The sequence below is a fragment of the Paraphaeosphaeria sporulosa genome (genome assembly GCF_001642045.1).
Source record: "Paraphaeosphaeria sporulosa strain AP3s5-JAC2a unplaced genomic scaffold CC84scaffold_5, whole genome shotgun sequence".
NCBI classification, from domain to species: domain Eukaryota; kingdom Fungi; phylum Ascomycota; class Dothideomycetes; order Pleosporales; family Didymosphaeriaceae; genus Paraphaeosphaeria; species Paraphaeosphaeria sporulosa.
In genome coordinates this window covers 934,741-951,949 of record NW_017253364.1, presented here as the reverse complement: position 1 = coordinate 951,949, position 17,209 = coordinate 934,741, and the positions used below count along the sequence as shown (strand labels likewise).

At 53.2% G+C, this 17,209-nt stretch overlaps 5 protein-coding genes across 5 annotated transcripts; 3 read left to right on the top strand and 2 right to left on the bottom strand.

Annotated features, from left to right (window-relative positions):
* Window positions 1-136: 136 nt before the first annotated feature.
* CC84DRAFT_1196054 (sucrose transport protein-like protein) lies at window positions 137-2,572 on the bottom strand. The gene is made up of 4 exons (XM_018181434.1): window positions 2,079-2,572; window positions 1,305-2,023; window positions 860-1,247; window positions 137-809 (listed from the first exon to the last, which is right to left on the bottom strand). The coding sequence occupies exons 1-4, from the start codon at window positions 2,207-2,209 to the stop codon at window positions 380-382; spliced, it is 1,668 nt and encodes a 555-aa protein (XP_018036067.1). The 5' UTR covers window positions 2,210-2,572; the 3' UTR covers window positions 137-379.
* Window positions 2,573-3,692: 1,120 nt separating this feature from the next.
* CC84DRAFT_1164168 (ribosomal protein L35Ae) lies at window positions 3,693-4,649 on the bottom strand. The gene is made up of 4 exons (XM_018178433.1): window positions 4,554-4,649; window positions 4,424-4,433; window positions 3,987-4,183; window positions 3,693-3,935 (listed from the first exon to the last, which is right to left on the bottom strand). Exons 1-4 carry the CDS (start codon window positions 4,573-4,575, stop codon window positions 3,838-3,840), a joined length of 327 nt encoding a protein of 108 aa, XP_018036066.1. The 5' UTR covers window positions 4,576-4,649; the 3' UTR covers window positions 3,693-3,837.
* A 1,648-nt stretch (window positions 4,650-6,297) lies between these two features.
* Window positions 6,298-8,590, top strand: CC84DRAFT_1164165 (glucose-6-phosphate dehydrogenase). Its single transcript, XM_018178432.1, has 9 exons — window positions 6,298-6,434; window positions 6,620-6,692; window positions 6,746-6,766; window positions 6,816-7,160; window positions 7,212-7,409; window positions 7,456-7,540; window positions 7,588-8,244; window positions 8,301-8,369; window positions 8,454-8,590. The coding sequence occupies exons 1-9, from the start codon at window positions 6,391-6,393 to the stop codon at window positions 8,489-8,491; spliced, it is 1,530 nt and encodes a 509-aa protein (XP_018036065.1). The 5' UTR covers window positions 6,298-6,390; the 3' UTR covers window positions 8,492-8,590.
* Window positions 8,591-9,529: 939 nt separating this feature from the next.
* Window positions 9,530-10,998, top strand: CC84DRAFT_1092527 (D-3-phosphoglycerate dehydrogenase; the record flags this gene model as incomplete). Its single annotated transcript, XM_018174461.1, has 2 exons — window positions 9,530-9,624; window positions 9,678-10,998. The coding sequence occupies 2 exons, from the start codon at window positions 9,530-9,532 to the stop codon at window positions 10,996-10,998; spliced, it is 1,416 nt and encodes a 471-aa protein (XP_018036064.1).
* Window positions 10,999-11,660: 662 nt separating this feature from the next.
* CC84DRAFT_1259090 (myosin-2) lies at window positions 11,661-17,196 on the top strand. The gene is made up of 5 exons (XM_018184882.1): window positions 11,661-12,021; window positions 12,088-12,220; window positions 12,267-12,456; window positions 12,533-16,656; window positions 16,708-17,196. Exons 1-5 carry the CDS (start codon window positions 11,887-11,889, stop codon window positions 16,848-16,850), a joined length of 4,725 nt encoding a protein of 1,574 aa, XP_018036063.1. The 5' UTR covers window positions 11,661-11,886; the 3' UTR covers window positions 16,851-17,196.
* The last annotated feature ends 13 nt before the right edge of the window (window positions 17,197-17,209 follow it).

Below are 17,209 nucleotides of genomic sequence, written 5' to 3'. Positions count from 1 at the left end.
CCATTCAACCCCGGAGCAGGGGCGCACCACCGTATCGAGGGCTCGTCCTCTGCCTGACCGCGTCGCTACAGAACCCAAAGAAACATGCGCCCTTGCCGATGTCCACCGGTTGTGGCGAAGATGTTCAAAAGGTACTGGGTATATTCCGTTCACTCGCATTGTTATACACCGCACCGTGCATCTAAAGTCTACCCTGGTATCGAACGCCAGTAAGCCCGTGCACCGGCAAGCCTTCTAGAACAAAGCGGATCGGCCGAAGAAAAAAAACGCTGCATCGCCGCCGTCACCATAGCGTCGACCTTGGCCAAAAATAGCAGCTGGCCATCGGTTGGCCTTCCTGCGTGTTGAGACCCTCGGACGTTAAATAATATATGTGACCTCAATGTCCTTGCAGACGCTTCAAGCGCCGAGTTGCCAATGCTGCGAATACTGCACATACTGCGCCAATGAAGAGACACACTCCAATAGCATTCGGTCCGTCCGTCGAGTGGTGCTCTGAAGGATCACTCTCTTTTGAGAGCTCCGGGCTTTTACCCGGTTCCAGCAGAGTAAACACAACCCATGAAATACCTGTGCCGACGAACTGTGGGAGTGTTGTATACAGATTCATGATGCCGAGATACTTTCCGGAGCTTTCTCCGGTTGACCCAGACGCTTCCTCAAGACCATGGTTGAGATGCAGCTGCACAGGCGACTCGAGCTCAATTGAGTTGCGCCCCAGATGTCCGTAGGAGTGGCCTGTCTGAGACAAACGGTTGATTTCTACGCCCAGGAAGGTGAAAGGGGCCCAGCAAGCGATGGCCCACGAACTGTATGTGGTCAATCCATCTGCAAGTAACAAGGGGACGGTTTGACTTACATGCCACATGCAGCTACTATAATAGTCGCGCTTCTTAGTGACTGAACGAATGGGGCCATGATCATGGAACCAGCGAAAATGCAATGAGAGACAGTCCAAGTCGTGAGCAGAGACGGCTTATACTTCTCGAACTCCGTCACAAAACCTGCGATGCTTGCAGGTGGGCGCGGCGTAAATCCGGGACCTTCTTCATCTGGGCTCTTGACGAAGAAGGGTAGTATCACGGACATGATGAACGTAATGATGGAGAACGCGATCAAAGCCATCGACCCGACACGACCAACCTGACCCGTCAAGTCACCCGCAGCCTTGGCGTCTGCAGGGGCATCGTAGCGCAAATACACCTCTCCAATCCAGGTAGTTGAATAGAAGAGGAACGGAAACCAGCCTAGGCCCGCACGTTAGTTAAAGTTCGACCATTTTGTGCCTTGGGCTGAACACCTACCAATCCATGCCCAAAATTGAACATAGCAGATAGCTTGGATGCTCCGGGGCAGATTCATGGCGGTATGCGCAATCTCAGAGAGAACATGCAGCGGACCGAATTCTTCTCCCTCCTCTTTCCCGTCGTGGATGAGCACGCGCTCGGTCACTGCCCACGAAGTAATTCCTACGGTAATGCAGAGACACAACGCGGCTATGGAGGTCAATTGCTTGAACTGCGAGTCTCCAAGCATTGGTCCAAACACCTTCTTCAGGTCAAGAGCCCCCGCAGCATATCCCACCAGTGATCCCACAGCGACCATCCTACTGGCCCAACTGCTGCCGCTCTGTTGTTTCGAAATCGGTAGTGTATCCACAATGAGGCCTCTGCAGCTCCCTTGCACAGCGTTGATCGCGAAGTCAATTCCGTAGATGCTCAACACAGCGAGGACGATTGTGGCGCTTTTGGCACTCTCCTTGTCCTTTACGAAGTGCTGCACCACCTCTTTCGTGAATCCGAGCAATAGCAGGAACATGCACACCAGAACGGTACCGATTATCATGAACGGTCTTCTTCTGCCCCAGCGGCTTTTGGATCTATCCGCGACGACACCGACGATAGGCTGCATGATAAGGCCAGATAGGGGTCCGGCGACCCAAACGAGGGATATCTTGGACTTTGTCAAGCCCAATTCGAGGAGGTACGGCGTGCAGTATGTCATCTCGACATTCCAGGTGACCCTACGGCCGAGTCAGCACATTGCGGGGGTTTGTGTATCAGCCACGGTGCGCGTACTGGAGACCAACGAGCGACAGCGTCAACAGCGCCATCTTCATAGCCTCAGAAGAGCCTTTGACAGACGGCGTCCCAGACCATTGTGCCTGCGCCGAAAGCCCTCCTCCCATACTACCTCCGCCTGCGACCATGGTGTACGTGTATGCGTGTCGCGTGCGCAGCGGGTTGCGCGGCCTGATATTAGGACAGTGTAGAGAATGGAAGTCGCATTGGGCGCAAAAACAGAAGGAACTGAGACTGGACGTGAACGCTGCACACAGTGGAAGAGGGAGAGAGCGGACTCGCGAGCGAGAGGAGGACACTTATTCTATTTGGCTGTAGGAGCGGGATTGTATTAGAGCGGCTGTAAGGGGACGTCAGCCCGCCTGGGGCTTGGCTGATTTCGAGGGTCTCCAGGGTTCACTTGGGGGTTGCGCGTAAAAATAGCCATTATTCCAATTCTGGTTTAGCCCATCATGCATAAGAGAGATTCACCGTCTGCTGTACGCCAGAGGGTGCTGGTTCTAAGCAGTGTACAATGAACTACCAATCCTAGTGTTCACAGCAGTTGCGGCGACGGTATGCCGCTTCTGTACACGTAATTGTGCCGCTTCCCCACTATTCACGGTTGACGATCCGGCTTGGGACCTGAGTCCAGCCTTCAAGACCACAACCAAACTAAGCATATTGTACATGACATACGAAACAAGGAATACAGGGGCGCAGCTTATCCTCTTTTGACTTGCTCCATTTTACGGTTGTCAACTTATACCTATGATAGTGTAATAAGTCAACTGAATGTTCACAATAGGTTCTGCCTCTAGGATTCCCATCCTAAGTGTTCTGCCACTGTGAACCGTTCCAGGGTTGGAGCCTTGGGTTATTACGTACGGCCGTCTTGGCTCTTCACAGATGTCTTGTGGGTGCGAGGGGAGTACGTGTTACATGACACATAATGAGACGATGAGGCCGGGCGTACGGAGGTAGTCCTTCAAGATGTGTACATAGCGATGTACTGCGTTGCATATATCTTCACATGATCACGATTATCTATAGGTGGGCAGTCACACAAAGAAGTGGTATGTGAAGCATCCGAACGCAGCTACACTCCCAGGGCGTCTTTCATGTACGACATTTGGCGTGTACTAGGGTCACGCGGCGTATGTGTGAAGATAGCTCAGGTGATCTGGCGCCTTTAGTGTCGTGCACCGAGCAGCACATCAGAGAAAGGAGTCCTAAAGTAAGTAGCGCCTATTTATGTATATACAATTTGCGGGCACAAAGTCAGTATGATTTAAGACAGGATGAAGTATGTCTCAATGATGAAGAAGCCATGTCTTCTGTGATGACGACACATTAACGCTCTCCAGTACGTGTCACTTCCCTTGAGCGAAATTTAATGGCTGACTGGTTGATATTCGACTGAATGTTCGCAGCTTTGCACATTGTGGCAGACTATTGTTATCGCGGCCGTGCTTTGCATGAGTACTTCACGAAGGTGCTAGAGTTGGTGAACCGTGGTATCTGCATAGGATTGCGATGCGTGAAGGTAAGTGTGTTTGATCATATTTTCATTGATCGGAGGGAGGAATCTTGATTTGTCTCTGCCATGGGTTTTCCGAAAAGCAGTGACACCCGTAACCAGCCCGAATATGCCATGTGAATGAGATCGAGCACAAAGCCTCCCTGCTCGTCGCTGTTTCCATTGCCGGGATACGCCACACGACCGCACACATCGTTAATCATCGACCGTCCCCTTCCCCTACGCTAGTGGAAGAAATTATATGGACGAAGGGTAAAGCATGACGCGGACGGAGGCACCGAAAGTCTTCGGTGGAAGGTTGGACCTGAACTTGGCGCGCACGACACCGGAGTTGCCTAGACGGCATCAGTATTGGTGATCTAACCGATTGGGATGAGAAAACGCACCGTGAGGACGGGTGATCTTGCCCCAGATGACACGGATCTTGGAGCCACGGACGGTTCGCTGGGCGCGGTAGACGTACGCGACGCGCTTACCGGCGTACCATTGTGCGGAGTCGGTGTTGTCGACGCCCTCGAGCTTCAGAAGCGAGGTACCGGGAGTGGTGTTGCGCTTGCCCCTCTGGTAGGAGATGTGCTTTCCCCTGCGCACGAAATTAGTCACTGTCCAAACTGCCCAACGAATGCCTGCGACTAAACACAACCAGCTCTGCTCTGTATCCGGATGCTGCAACGCTCCCGACAACCCATGCCCTTTTCCCTTGATGGAAACCCATTTGCCCTCCTGTAGCTGCAGTTCCCAGTTTTGCGCATTCTTCGAGTTCAACATTCGGATACAGAGCAAAGCGGTTCGTCGACGATTCGAAAAGCGATGGTTGACTTACTTCACGTAGACTATTGCAGCCGTATGTTAGCGCATGTATTCAGAGTGTATGGGAGCCTGTTCGTCACCCCAGGTCCAGTGGATGAACCTTAGGTCGACGGCCAATGCGACCGGGCTGGGGGTCGACTTACGGCGGTGAGACTGTTCAGACATGGCGAAGGTTTCCTGGCCTCTGGAATTTGTGTGGGATGGGTGTCGGGACCGAAGTCGTTGTTGCTGCCGGTTAGTTGGTCGTCGCTCTGTGAAGTCGCGAAGTCGATTGTGTGCGCTTGGTGCGCTCGCTTAACTGCGCCAAGAGCTCGACAGGCCCTAGCCAATTCTGGCAGCGTTAGCGGTGAGTATACAACTAAGCTAGATGCTGTTACCATCATGACAACAACAACAAGAACAACACGAACATGCCCTCTACAAAGGTCGCTCGATTTTACTGGGCCTGGTAATTAACTAACGGATAAATGTCCTTGTAGATGGTTCCACAGTTGAGACCAACGGAGCACAACTAATGACATTGCCACGTCCCGCTCGCAGTGTCCTGAGCGCACGCGATAGGACACGAAGTGGATGAAAGGAGTGCGCGAACCTTTGGCGGACTTTCGCGGAAGCGTCCTGCTGAGCCAGACATATCAATATATTCTGGGTCGTCGTGCGATCAAACATCAAAGAACTGCAGCAAGAATTGAATGCAGCCGCACCACGCTACTAGCACCCCAATTCTAGGGCATAGGCCTTTGCTTTGGAATCATACATTGAGTCCTGCCACGGCATTCCCATGTTCCTGAACTGTTGCTCCGTCAACAAACTGCTGGCGATATGGCGCGAGGGAAGGCTGGCGGTGGATGTTTTTCGAGGTGTTGTATGCGGGCTACATTCCGCCGGTTGGCTGGCTTGATCTAGCCCCACGAAGCATCCTGTTGAATGTCGGCCTTTGCTTCGGGCTATCAATACTCCAGTACACATGATTGTCCCCCACGCCACAAAGCTCTGCCGCGGAATCACATAATTCCACATCGACGAAGCTACGCCGCTACGGTAAGGTCCTGAGTTCTGCCAGGATTACTCATATCTGGGCCTCTTTGCCATCAAGCAACTTCCCCGCGACAGGGGTTGATTGGCATCGGCCCAGACCAGCTCAATTCATCCGTGTCACCATGTCTTCTCACATAAGAACCTATAAAGGTCGGGTTCCGACTGTCGGAAATGCGCCGAGCAGTCGACAGAGGAGGATGAAGCTCATTGCGAATTATCGTGATTGGGCCTCAAATGCGTAGCCAGTGCGTCAGGTACTAAGCTGGACAGAAGATGTTAGTAAAGCTTAGGTAGACGCCGGAGAAAGAGGTTTCGGGGCGTCTTCCATCGCCTAGAGAAGCCGGACATCGGAGGTGTCAGTGAGGGGAGGCCGGAGCGAACAAGCTACCTTTGCGGCGCTGCAACGAGCCTGAGACGAGAACGAAGGCTTGGAAGCTCAACAGAAAAGTATGCATAGGCTGCTGCAGTGTCAAGCTCGCCGCGAAACAGCGACGGGCGGAAGTCGCGAGCGCAATCAATGGCTATGGCGGGGTCGTCCCTACCGCTCGGCGTTAGGAACGCGTTTGGCGCCGGAGATGCTTTGCAAGAGATGCATCGGCTTAGTGATGCTTGAAAGCCAACTTGGGATTAAAATCTGGCCAGGGCCCCTCTTGCCTATCTCTGCCTTTTATCGCGACAATCTACTCAGTATCCTGCAAAAGCGCCGGCGGACTGCTGCTCTTAGCGCGACTGTACTTGAATAAAATACGTCAATCCCAACGAGGCGATCCACACCTTTCGGATTGACCCCACCACTCAAAGTTCGCCGATTCCAGCTCTCCTTACACCGCCATCACACTCTCACCAGCCTCTCTTCACTTGTAGCTCAGGAACCGAGCTGCGGACCCATTAAGCCGGCAACTTAGACCTTTCCAGTCCGTCTCCCTCCGGACAGCCAGCACAATGGCCAACACAGTTATCCAGCCGGAGGTCGAGGCCAACGCCGGGTATGTGCATTGCCTTCCACGCTGCGTCACACAGCGACCCTACAGCTGCCCCATCGCGGGACCTGGCGCATCTAGCATGCTTGAAGAGCGGACGCGGTGGCATCTCGTCTTGACGATGCCCCGCCTCAAGCGATCGCATTCGCGGAACCTTCGGAGATCAAAAGCTAATGAGAGTGCGACCGCAGAAACCTCGAGCTCAAAGACAACACCGTCATTGTTGTTCTGGGCGCCTCTGGTGACCTGGCAAAGAAGAAGACTGTGAGTACTTGAGAAGAACCGCGCATTCGAGCGGTCTTGCTGACCTGGTCCAGTTCCCCGCACTCTTCGGTCTCGTAAGTAGCATCGCTCACGAACAGCCTCACGCCAGGCTAACCCGCACAGCACCGAAACAACTTCCTTCCCAAGAATGTCAAGATCGTCGGATATGCCAGAACGAAGATGGACCACGAGGAATACCTCAAGCGCGTCAAGTCATACATCAAGACCCCAACGAAGGACCTAGAGCAACAGTTGGAGGAGTTCTGCAGCTTCTGCACGTATGTTTCTGGGCAGTACGATCAGGATGACTCGTTCATCAATCTCCGCAAGCATCTCGAGGAGCTTGAGCAGGGCCGCAGCGAGACGCACAGGATATTTTACATGGCATTGCCCCCGAGTGTCTTCATCCCAGTCTCACAGCACCTGAAGCGCAACTGCTACCCCACCAAGGGCATTGCTCGTGTCATTGTCAGTACTTGATCTAAACACGCGTCGGGAAAATACTGATTATTTGTGCAGGTCGAGAAGCCTTTTGGAAAGGACCTTGCCAGCTCTCGGGAGCTTCAGCGCGCGCTTGCACCTGATTGGGTCGAGGACGAGATCTTCCGAATTGACCATTACTTGGGCAAGGAAATGGTCAAAAACATTCTCATTCTGCGATTTGGAAACGAATTCTTTGGCGCTACCTGGAACAGAAACCACATTGACAATGTCCAGGTGGGTTGCATGTCTTGTTTCTATGGATGTAGCTAAGACCTTGCAGATCTCCTTCAAGGAGCCATTTGGAACCGAAGGCCGAGGCGGTTACTTCGATGAGTTCGGCATCATCCGCGATGTCATGCAGAACCGTTAGTACGCTTCAAGATCCAGAAGAACTCTCACTAACATCGAAAAGACTTGCTGCAGGTGCTGACCCTTCTTACCATGGAGCGACCCATCTCCTTCTCCGCCGAAGACATTCGCGACGAGAAAGTGCGCGTCCTTCGCGGCATGCCCGCTATCGAGCCCAAGAACGTTATCATCGGCCAGTACGGCAAGTCGCTTGACGGCACGAAGCCCGCATACAAGGAAGATGACACCGTTCCCAAAGACTCGCGATGCCCTACTTTTGCCTCCATGGTCGCTTACATTAAGAACGAGCGGTGGGACGGCGTGCCCTTTATTCTGAAGGCAGGAAAGGCTCTTAACGAGCAGAAGACGGAGGTCCGCATCCAGTTCAAGGATGTGACGTCTGGGATCTTCAAGGATATCCCCCGAAACGAGCTCGTCATCCGTGTGCAGCCCAACGAAAGTGTCTACATCAAGATGAACTCCAAGCTGCCCGGCCTCAGCATGCAGACCGTTGTTACCGAGCTTGACCTCACTTACAGGCGACGATTCTCTGATCTCAAGATCCCAGAGGCCTACGAGTCGTTGATCTTGGACGCCCTGAAGGGAGATCACTCCAACTTCGTCCGTGATGACGAACTCGACGCCAGCTGGAGGATCTTCACTCCTCTTCTTCACTACCTTGACGACAACAAGGAGATCATCCCTATGGAATACCCCTATGGTACGAACTCGATCTGCAAAATTCCCCATATTATTATCATCAACTAATGCAATCAGGCTCGCGCGGCCCTGCCGTGCTGGACGACTTCACATCCTCTTACGGCTACAAGTTCAGCGACGCAGCAGGTACGATCCCACCTCTGTCTTCTGTCCCCGATTCCTAGATCCCCAGCTCCCCAGCTTCTCTGCGCAGACATTGACTTATGTCAGGCTACCAATGGCCCATGTCAAACGCGGAGAAGCTATGAAGATCCGTATAATGCTCCTTAAAAGTTGCATGTAAAGGACTACATTAGTGGGACTGATTTGCGTTGGAGTACGGCCTAGATGCTGTCTTTGAGCAAGTATGCCTGCTGGGCAGAATCAAATAGATATGAATGCAACGAATCTGATCTTAAATGCATGCTCTTGAACGTCTGGCAATATGAAACACGATGGATGAAAGAAGAATGGGAACGTAGCGGCGCATCTCATCCTGTACGAACTCACTCTACTATACGTTTGTAAACTATTATTTGATTGGTCATCGTGGATGGACACAGTTGGGGGAATTGTGAATTTGACAAAACGACTGTTTGAGTGTTTACCCCGCACGCCTCTACGGCTTCTCGTATGCTTGTCATGAGCTTGGATGGGCCTCGCCCCGCTAGCAGCTGCCCGTACCTGAATTTACTTCCCATCGTGCATGAGATCCGATCGCTTTGTCTCTTCTAGTCCCCTTAGCTCCCGTTTACCCTGATCTACAGTGCTGTTAAGTTTCTCGGGAACTCTCCGTGCTGCAAACGAATACTTTCCGGGAACAGCCCAGGGAGGCTAAGGTCATATCACGTGCAGTTTCACGAGCGCGCCGCAAGGCCGGGGTCATTGGGTTGAGTGGGCTAAGAGAATTGCGTCACGCAAGCGGCGGGTCGGGTCAGATAATTTTTCGACCACGAGCTCGAGTCACCGAAAACCGGAGCCAGGTATAACACAGTAGCGCCTGAGGCTTGAGCCTTTTATTGCTGTGACGCATCGAGCAGTTGTGAGGCTAATTTGAAAAATAGTGGTGTCATTGTCCATTGTCGAAACTTTTGTTCCCCTCCAACTCACTCTGCTACCCCGCTATACTTTATAGAACATCTTCTTCCTATCGTATCTCTACCTTAGGGCCCTCGACACATATCACGGATCCGATTTCCTATATAGGGCTACTGTAACGTAGTACCACCGCGCGCGCATTTCCGTCACCAGCCGCCAACATGAGTCCCCCCAGCCCGCCTAGACAAATTCCGGTGCCCACCTCCAACATGAGCAACCTTTCCAGACAGGTGTCCAACAGTCTGAACCTCAGCACCAGCCCAAATCTCACTTTCCACAGCCCTCCGACTAGCTTCCGGGCACCGTGAGTCAAACTACAAGATTATGTTAAAGGCATGCGCTTACTGTCCTGGACAGACCTAGCTACACAGCCAATACCCCCGGCTACTCCGGCGGTGCCGCCGCAGCGAACGCGAAGCAACTTAAGCCTTTCGACACCAAGGATGTGAAGGTGTTGCTGCTTGAGAACGTCAATCTCGCTGGTGTGAACATACTGAAGGAGCAGGGCTACCAAGTGGAAGCGATCAAGAGCAGCTTGCCAGAGGACCAATTGATCGAGAAAATCCGCGATGTTCACGTTATCGGCATCCGCTCGAAGACGAAGCTCACCGAGCGCGTCCTGAAGGAGGCCAAGAACCTCATTGTAATCGGCTGCTTCTGCATCGGTACAAACCAGGTCGACCTCAATTATGCCGCGTCGCAAGGTATCGCGGTGTTCAACTCTCCCTTTTCCAACTCGCGCTCCGTCGCCGAACTTGTTATCTCTGAAGTCATCGCTCTTGCGCGACAACTTGCCGACCGCTCGATGGAACTACACAATGGCACATGGAACAAGGTCAGCAAGGGCTGCTGGGAGATTCGTGGCAAGACTCTCGGCATAGTTGGCTACGGTCACATCGGTAGCCAGCTGTCCGTTCTAGCCGAGGCGATGGGCATGGAGGTCATCTACTACGACGTTGTGAACCTGATGGGTCTGGGAACCGCCAAGCAGGTCAAAACGCTGGACGACTTGCTGGATCAGTCGGATTTCGTGACGCTGCATGTTCCAGAGACAGGCGACACGAAGAACCTGATTGGAAAGGCACAGTTCGACAAGATGAAGAACGGATCGTACCTGATCAACAACGCTCGTGGAAAGGTGGTCGACATACCCTCCTTGATCGAGGCCATGCGCAGCGGAAAGATTGCCGGTGCTGCCATTGATGTCTTCCCGAACGAGCCCGCGGGCAACGGCGACTACTTCAACAACGAGCTCAACGACTGGACAAAGGACCTGCAGGGTTTGAAGAACCTCATCCTGACTCCTCACATCGGTGGCAGTACCGAAGAAGCACAGAGCGCAATCGGCGCAGAGGTCAGCACCGCGCTTGTCAAGTATGTCAACGAGGGCTCAACTCTAGGCGCCGTGAACATGCCCGAGGTGAACCTGCGCAACATCAACTTGGACGAGCCAAACTGCGTGCGGGTGGTTTTCATCCACAAGAACGTGCCCGGTGTGCTGAGGCAGGTCAACGGCGTATTGCTGAACCACAACATCGACAAGCAGAGCTCCGATTCAAGAGGCGACGTTGCGTATCTCATGGCGGACGTTAGCGACGTGAAGGAGGACGAGATTAAGAATCTCTTCCAGAGCCTCGAGGAGCTGCCGTCGAGCCTGCGGACAAGGATGTTGTACTAGACAAAGCGGGGCGGACGGGTTGATGGATCGAGACTTTTTCGTCTATGCGAGGAATTTTGAACTGGGCATGGAATTCTCAATTATCCTGGTGGTACTCACGCAGCCAAAAGTATTCAACATGGCGTTTAGATAGACACGCGTGTACGAGTGCATCGAAGGAGGCGCATAAAGTTTTGTTTGCAAGCATGTATCTGATGATCTTCACGTAGCGGTTTCAGAGGAAAAGCATAATCTGAGGTCATTTCACGAGATTAGCAGCGCTGTGAAGCACGAGACGTTTGCAAGGAGCCGGCTTGCGCAAGCTCGATTGAAAGGGGGCGATTCTGTTTTAACACGTTCCCTGAGCGATGCACACCGCGCTGCGGTCTGACCGCGGGCGTGAGCCGTGGAGCCCCGTGGTGAGAAGCACAGCAGTTCGGCGGGCGGGCGGGCGACGGGCGCGCTCGAGGCCTCGCAGGAGGGCGTGCGATGGCTAGCGGGTGCAAAGTCGCAGGTCGCTGCGCGTCTGAGGTGCATGCTCGTGAGACGGCGTCGAGCTGCGTGCTCGGGGTGGGCCGCTTGGCAGAGGCCCATTGGCTGCTGCGGCGTGGTGCCCCTGCTTGCCTGCGGGCTGTTGGCGGTGAGGTTATTCCTTAGTGAAGGTCCGCGTTCCACTCCATTAAACAGCTGTACAACACCCGCCCTCTTCACTCACGCACTCGAGGCATGCATTCCGCTCTGTGACGCAGCGACACTGCTTGCAGACAGCGAGTCTTCCGCCGCGCACCGCCCCACCCGCCGGCAGAGGCACCACTTTGACCGCCAGACACTGAAAGGGAGACCTGGACCCTGAGAAGCCCGCTATCACCGCGGCCACCCCCTCGACGAGACGCACTCCGAGGACACATCATGGCGCACATTTTCGATGTTGGGACTCGCGCGTGGCAGCCAGATACGGCCGAGGGCTGGATTGCCTCCGAGGTCACCGACAAGCAGGTAGCCGGCGACCAGGTCACGCTGGTCTTTACGCTGGAGAATGGCGAGGTACGCGAGCAGAGACATGCTGTATGGCGATGCGGGAGACACAATTAGCTGACAATTTGGCCACAGACCAAGACGGTCGTGACGACGCTCGCCGCCATCCAGGATGGCAACGACCCGAACCTACCGCCGCTGATGAACCCGGCCATGCTCGAGGCCAGCGATGATCTTACGAACCTCTCACATCTTAATGAGCCGGCCGGTATGTTGGACACACCCGCTGAGGGCGGCATACTGACTGTGCACAGTGCTACAGGCCATCAGACTGCGATATGCGCAGAAGGAGATCTACACATATTCCGGTATCGTGCTGATAGCAGCGAACCCGTTCGCCAGGGTCGACTCTCTATATGTACCTGGAATGGTGCAGGTCTATGCCGGGAAGCAGAGATCCTACGGCGCGCCGCATCTGTTCGCCATTGCTGAAGAAGCCTTTGCGTACGTCTGCCCCGCCATTGCTTTCGTCAATCATTGATGGACGGCGAGATAAATACCACGTGCTAACACTCGGCAGAGACATGTTGCGGGACGACAAGAACCAGACCATTGTCGTTTCTGGTGAATCCGGAGCAGGTAAAACTGTCAGCGCCAAATACATCATGCGATATTTTGCGACCCGAGAGTCGCCCGACAACCCCGGCAAGCGGAGAGGCAAAGCAGACTCCATGAGCGAGACAGAAGAGCAGATCCTGGCAACCAATCCCATCATGGAAGCCTTTGGTAACGCGAAAACCACCCGAAACGACAACTCCTCCCGCTTCGGTAAATATATCGAGATCATGTTCAACAAGGAGACAGATATCACAGGTGCAAAGATACGGACATACTTGCTGGAACGGTCACGATTGGTCTTCCAGCCGCTGAAGGAGCGGAACTACCACATCTTCTACCAATTGATCAAGGGAGCGACAGAGGCCGAAACTCAGGAGCTTTCTCTGAAGACTGTAGAAGAATTTAGCTATCTCAACCAAGGTAGCTCTCCCACCATCGATGGTGTGGATGACAAAGCAGAATTCGATGCGACGCGGAAATCGCTGACCACGATTGGTGTTCCACCAGAGACACAATCCCAGCTCTGGCGGTTGCTTGCTGCTCTTTTGCACATTGGAGACATTCAAATTACAGCCACCCGTACCGACTCTGCACTGGACCCTGCCGAGCCTTCCCTGGTGAAGGCCTGTGACCTACTCGGTATCAACGCGGCCAATTTCGCCAAATGGACGGTCAAGAAGCAGCTGATCACGCGAGGCGAAAAGATTGTATCAAATCTCACCAAGCAGGCCGCTGTAGTTGTTCGGGATTCCGTGGCCAAGTTCATCTATTCGAGTTTGTTCGACTGGCTCGTTGAGCGTACCAATGAGAGTCTCGCCACAGAAGAAGTCATTGCAAATGCCAAGACGTTCATTGGTGTGCTTGACATCTATGGATTCGAACACTTTGCGAAAAATTCTTTCGAACAATTCTGTATCAACTACGCAAACGAGAAGCTGCAGCAAGAGTTCAACCAGCACGTCTTCAAGCTAGAGCAAGAGGAATATCTCCGGGAAGAGATCGACTGGACATTCATTGACTTTGCGGACAACCAAAAATGTATCGATTTGATCGAAGGCAAGCTCGGGGTGCTAGCTTTGCTGGATGAAGAATCGCGTCTCCCCATGGGATCAGACGACCAATTCGTCACAAAGCTGCACCATAACTTCTTTGGCGATAACAAGCATGAATTCTACCAAAAGCCCCGTTTCGGAAAGTCAGCATTTACCGTCAAGCACTATGCTGTCCCAGTTACTTATGAGTCTGAGGGTTTCATTGAGAAGAACCGAGACACCGTGCCAGACGAGCATATGGAAGTCCTCAAGGCCTCTAGCAACAGGTTCTTGATACAGGTTCTGGACACCGCAGCAGCAATCCGCGACAAGGAAAACGCAGCCACCGCCTCAGCGAAATCCGCCGCTCCGGGCAGAAGGGTCGCTTCGACCCGAAAGCCGACTCTCGGTGGTATCTTCAAGTCATCCCTTATCGAGCTCATGAACACCATCAACTCTACAGATGTCCACTACATTCGATGTATCAAGCCCAACGAAGCCAAGGAGGCGTGGAAGTTTGAAGGCCCTATGGTCCTCAACCAGCTTCGAGCTTGTGGTGTTCTCGAGACGGTCCGCATCTCTTGCGCCGGTTACCCGACGCGATGGACCTACGAGGAATTCGCCATGCGCTACTACATGCTGACGCCGTCATCGTCTTGGACACCGGAAATTCGCAACATGGCCAAGGCTATCCTCCATAAGGCTCTAGGTGATGGCAAGAATGATGGCACCGACAAGTACCAGATGGGTCTTACCAAGATCTTCTTCCGGGCTGGTATGCTTGCGTTCCTTGAGAACTTGCGCTCGGCACGATTGAACGATGCTGCTATCATGATTCAAAAGAATCTCCGAGCCAAGTACTACCGCCGTGTATATCTGGAGATGCGCGAAGCTATCATCGCTGTTCAATCTCTGGCTCGTGGATACATCACCCGAGAACGTGCAGAAGAGGCCAGGCAGGTCAAGGCCGCAACGACCATTCAGCGTGTGTGGCGCGGTACTAAGGACAGGAAACGATTCCACGTGGTTAGAAACTCGGTCATATTGTTCCAAGCTGCCGCGAAAGGTTATCTTTGCCGGAAGAATATTCTCGACAAACGACTTGGAGATGCCGCACGTATCATTCAGCGTTCCTGGAGGTCTCAGCGGCAACTTCGTGCTTGGAGACAATACAGGAAGAAGATTGTCCTCATCCAGGGTTTGTGGAGAGGAAAGAAGGCTCGCAGGGAGTACAAGACCCTCCGTGCCGAGGCTCGCGATCTCAAGAACATTTCCTACAAGCTGGAGAACAAGGTCGTCGAACTCACACAGAATCTGGGTTCGATGCGGCAAGAAAACAAGTCCCTCAAGCAGCAGGTCGAGAACTACGAAGGCCAGATCAAGTCGTACAAGGAACGAAGCCGTGCTTTGGAGAACCGACAAAAGGAGCTCCAGGCAGAGGCCAATCAAGCTGGTATCACCGCTGCCAAGTTGAGTGCGATAGAGGAAGAGTTTAAGAAGCTCCAGACCAATTATGACGAGAGCAACTCGAAGATCCGCCACCTGCAGGAGGAGGAGAAGCAGCTGCGCACGTCCCTCAAGCAGACCTCAGACGATCTCGAGTCAGCTAAGCGGAGAAGCAACATTACGGAAACCGAAAAGCTATCTTTGCGCCAACAGCTCACCGAGCTGCAAGAGCAAGTCGAGGTTATGAAGCGATCCGGACCGATCAACGTTGGACATCTCGAAAACGGACACACCCCAATGGCGGCGAGCCTCATCAACCTCGTTTCATCGAAGAAGCCTAAGAGGCGAAGTGCTGGACCCGACACACGCGACTTGGACCGCTTCAGCCAGACCTACAACCCGCGCCCTGTCTCCATGGCTGTCGGCTCTACTGTCCACCGCCCCAACCTTTCTGGCTCAACATTTAACAACAACTTGGACAATGTCGAGCTTGAGCTGGAGAACATTCTTGGTGACGAAGACAACCTTAACGATGAAGTCACCCTCGGCTTGATCAAGAATCTCAAGATCCCGTCACCTACGACAACTCCTCCTCCCACGGACAAAGAGGTGCTCTTCCCCGCTTACCTCATCAACCTCGTCACTTCCGAGATGTGGAACAACGGCTTCGTTAAGGAATCTGAACGTTTCCTTGCGAACGTTATGCAGTCGATCCAGCAGGAGGTTATGCAGCACGATGGCGATGAGGCTGTCAATCCCGGTGCTTTCTGGTTGTCCAACGTCCATGAGATGCTTTCATTCGTCTTCCTCGCCGAAGACTGGTACGAGCAGCAGAAGACGGACAACTACGAGTATGACCGTTTGTTAGAGATCGTTAAGCACGATTTGGAGAGCCTTGAGTTCAACATCTACCACACCTGGATGAAGGTCCTCAAGAAGAAGCTTCACAAGATGATCATCCCTGCTATCATCGAATCACAATCCTTGCCCGGTTTCGTTACGAACGAGAGCAACCGCTTCCTCGGCAAGCTTCTTCAGAGCAACAACTCTCCTGCTTACAGCATGGATAATCTGCTCAGCCTGCTGAACAACGTCTACAAGGCCATGAAGGCGTACTACCTCGAAGACTCAATCATCACCCGGACGTTCAGCGAGCTCCTTAGACTCGTCGGTGTTACTGCCTTCAACGACTTGCTCATGAGGCGCAACTTCCTCTCCTGGAAGCGTGGTCTTCAGATCAACTACAACATCACTCGTATTGAGGAATGGTGCAAGTCCCACGACATGCCAGAAGGTACCCTCCAGCTGGAGCACTTGATGCAGGCCACCAAGTTGCTGCAATTGAAGAAGGCTACCTTGAACGACATCGAGATCATTCAGGACATTTGCTGGATGTTGTCGCCCAACCAGATCCAGAAGTTGCTCAACCAGTACCTTGTCGCAGACTACGAACAGCCGATCAACGGCGAGATCATGAAGGCTGTCGCTTCCCGGGTGACTGAGAAGAGCGACGTCCTGCTGTTGACGGCAGTGGACATGGAGGACTCCGGTCCCTATGAGATTGCTGAGCCCAGGGTCATCACAGCTTTGGAGACCTACACCCCTTCTTGTAAGTTCTTTGACACCATGCACAATAGTTCATAGCTAACTATCGTTCCAGGGCTGCAAACCCCTCGCCTGAAGCGCCTCGCCGAGATAGTATCTCAGCAGGCCATCGCGCAGCAAGAGAAGATGGAGTTTGAGCACGTCAACGGCGATATCATCAACGGGCAGCCCATGATCGAGGAGGAAGTAGCTGCATAGACTGGCTGGCTTGCTTGCATTTGAGCTGTGATTTTCCGGCGCTTTCCAATCCTCTAGACATCCATCACGCGACGACGAATACCTATCTATAGTTGTATGGCGGTCTGCTTGACTGCGGTTTGACATGGTTTCACGGGGCTGGGCACGGGGCGTCGAGCTGAGCTGAGCTGGACCGTTCCGAACATGTTGGGTATGTAATGTGGAATTTGTTTGATCAGACATTCTTGGGGCGAGAGGGTCATGATGTGAGACAGGTATCTGGGAGGGGTGGGGGAAGCGGCTTTGCGCCGATGGCTGGCATCGCGGGTGCCGGGTTTTTTGTGCATATGTTTTGGTGTGAGTAGCGTTTATGAATGTGA

Excerpts from the sequence above, each read along its gene's own strand:
- CC84DRAFT_1164168 (XM_018178433.1), bottom strand. The coding sequence starts at position 4,575 with ATGTCTGAACAGTCTCACCGCC. Across the intron at positions 3,936-3,986 it reads CAAGATCACCCGTCCTCACG|GCAACTCCGGTGTCGTGCGC; the intron begins GTGCGTTTTCTC and ends GATGCCGTCTAG.
- CC84DRAFT_1196054 (XM_018181434.1), bottom strand. The coding sequence starts at position 2,209 with ATGGTCGCAGGCGGAGGTAGTATGGGAGGAGGGCTTTCGGCGCAGGCA. Across the intron at positions 2,024-2,078 it reads CTGTCGCTCGTTGGTCTCCA|GGTCACCTGGAATGTCGAGA; the intron begins GTACGCGCACCG and ends ACTCGGCCGTAG. Across the intron at positions 1,248-1,304 it reads TCAATTTTGGGCATGGATTG|GCTGGTTTCCGTTCCTCTTC; the intron begins GTAGGTGTTCAG and ends GTGCGGGCCTAG.
- CC84DRAFT_1164165 (XM_018178432.1), top strand. The coding sequence starts at position 6,391 with ATGGCCAACACAGTTATCCAGCCGGAGGTCGAGGCCAACGCCGG. Across the intron at positions 8,245-8,300 it reads CCCTATGGAATACCCCTATG|GCTCGCGCGGCCCTGCCGTG; the intron begins GTACGAACTCGA and ends TAATGCAATCAG. Across the intron at positions 8,370-8,453 it reads CAAGTTCAGCGACGCAGCAG|GCTACCAATGGCCCATGTCA; the intron begins GTACGATCCCAC and ends GACTTATGTCAG.
- CC84DRAFT_1259090 (XM_018184882.1), top strand. The coding sequence starts at position 11,887 with ATGGCGCACATTTTCGATGTTGGGACTCGCGCGTGGCAGCCAGATACG. Across the intron at positions 12,457-12,532 it reads ATTGCTGAAGAAGCCTTTGC|AGACATGTTGCGGGACGACA; the intron begins GTACGTCTGCCC and ends AACACTCGGCAG. Across the intron at positions 16,657-16,707 it reads GGAGACCTACACCCCTTCTT|GGCTGCAAACCCCTCGCCTG; the intron begins GTAAGTTCTTTG and ends CTATCGTTCCAG.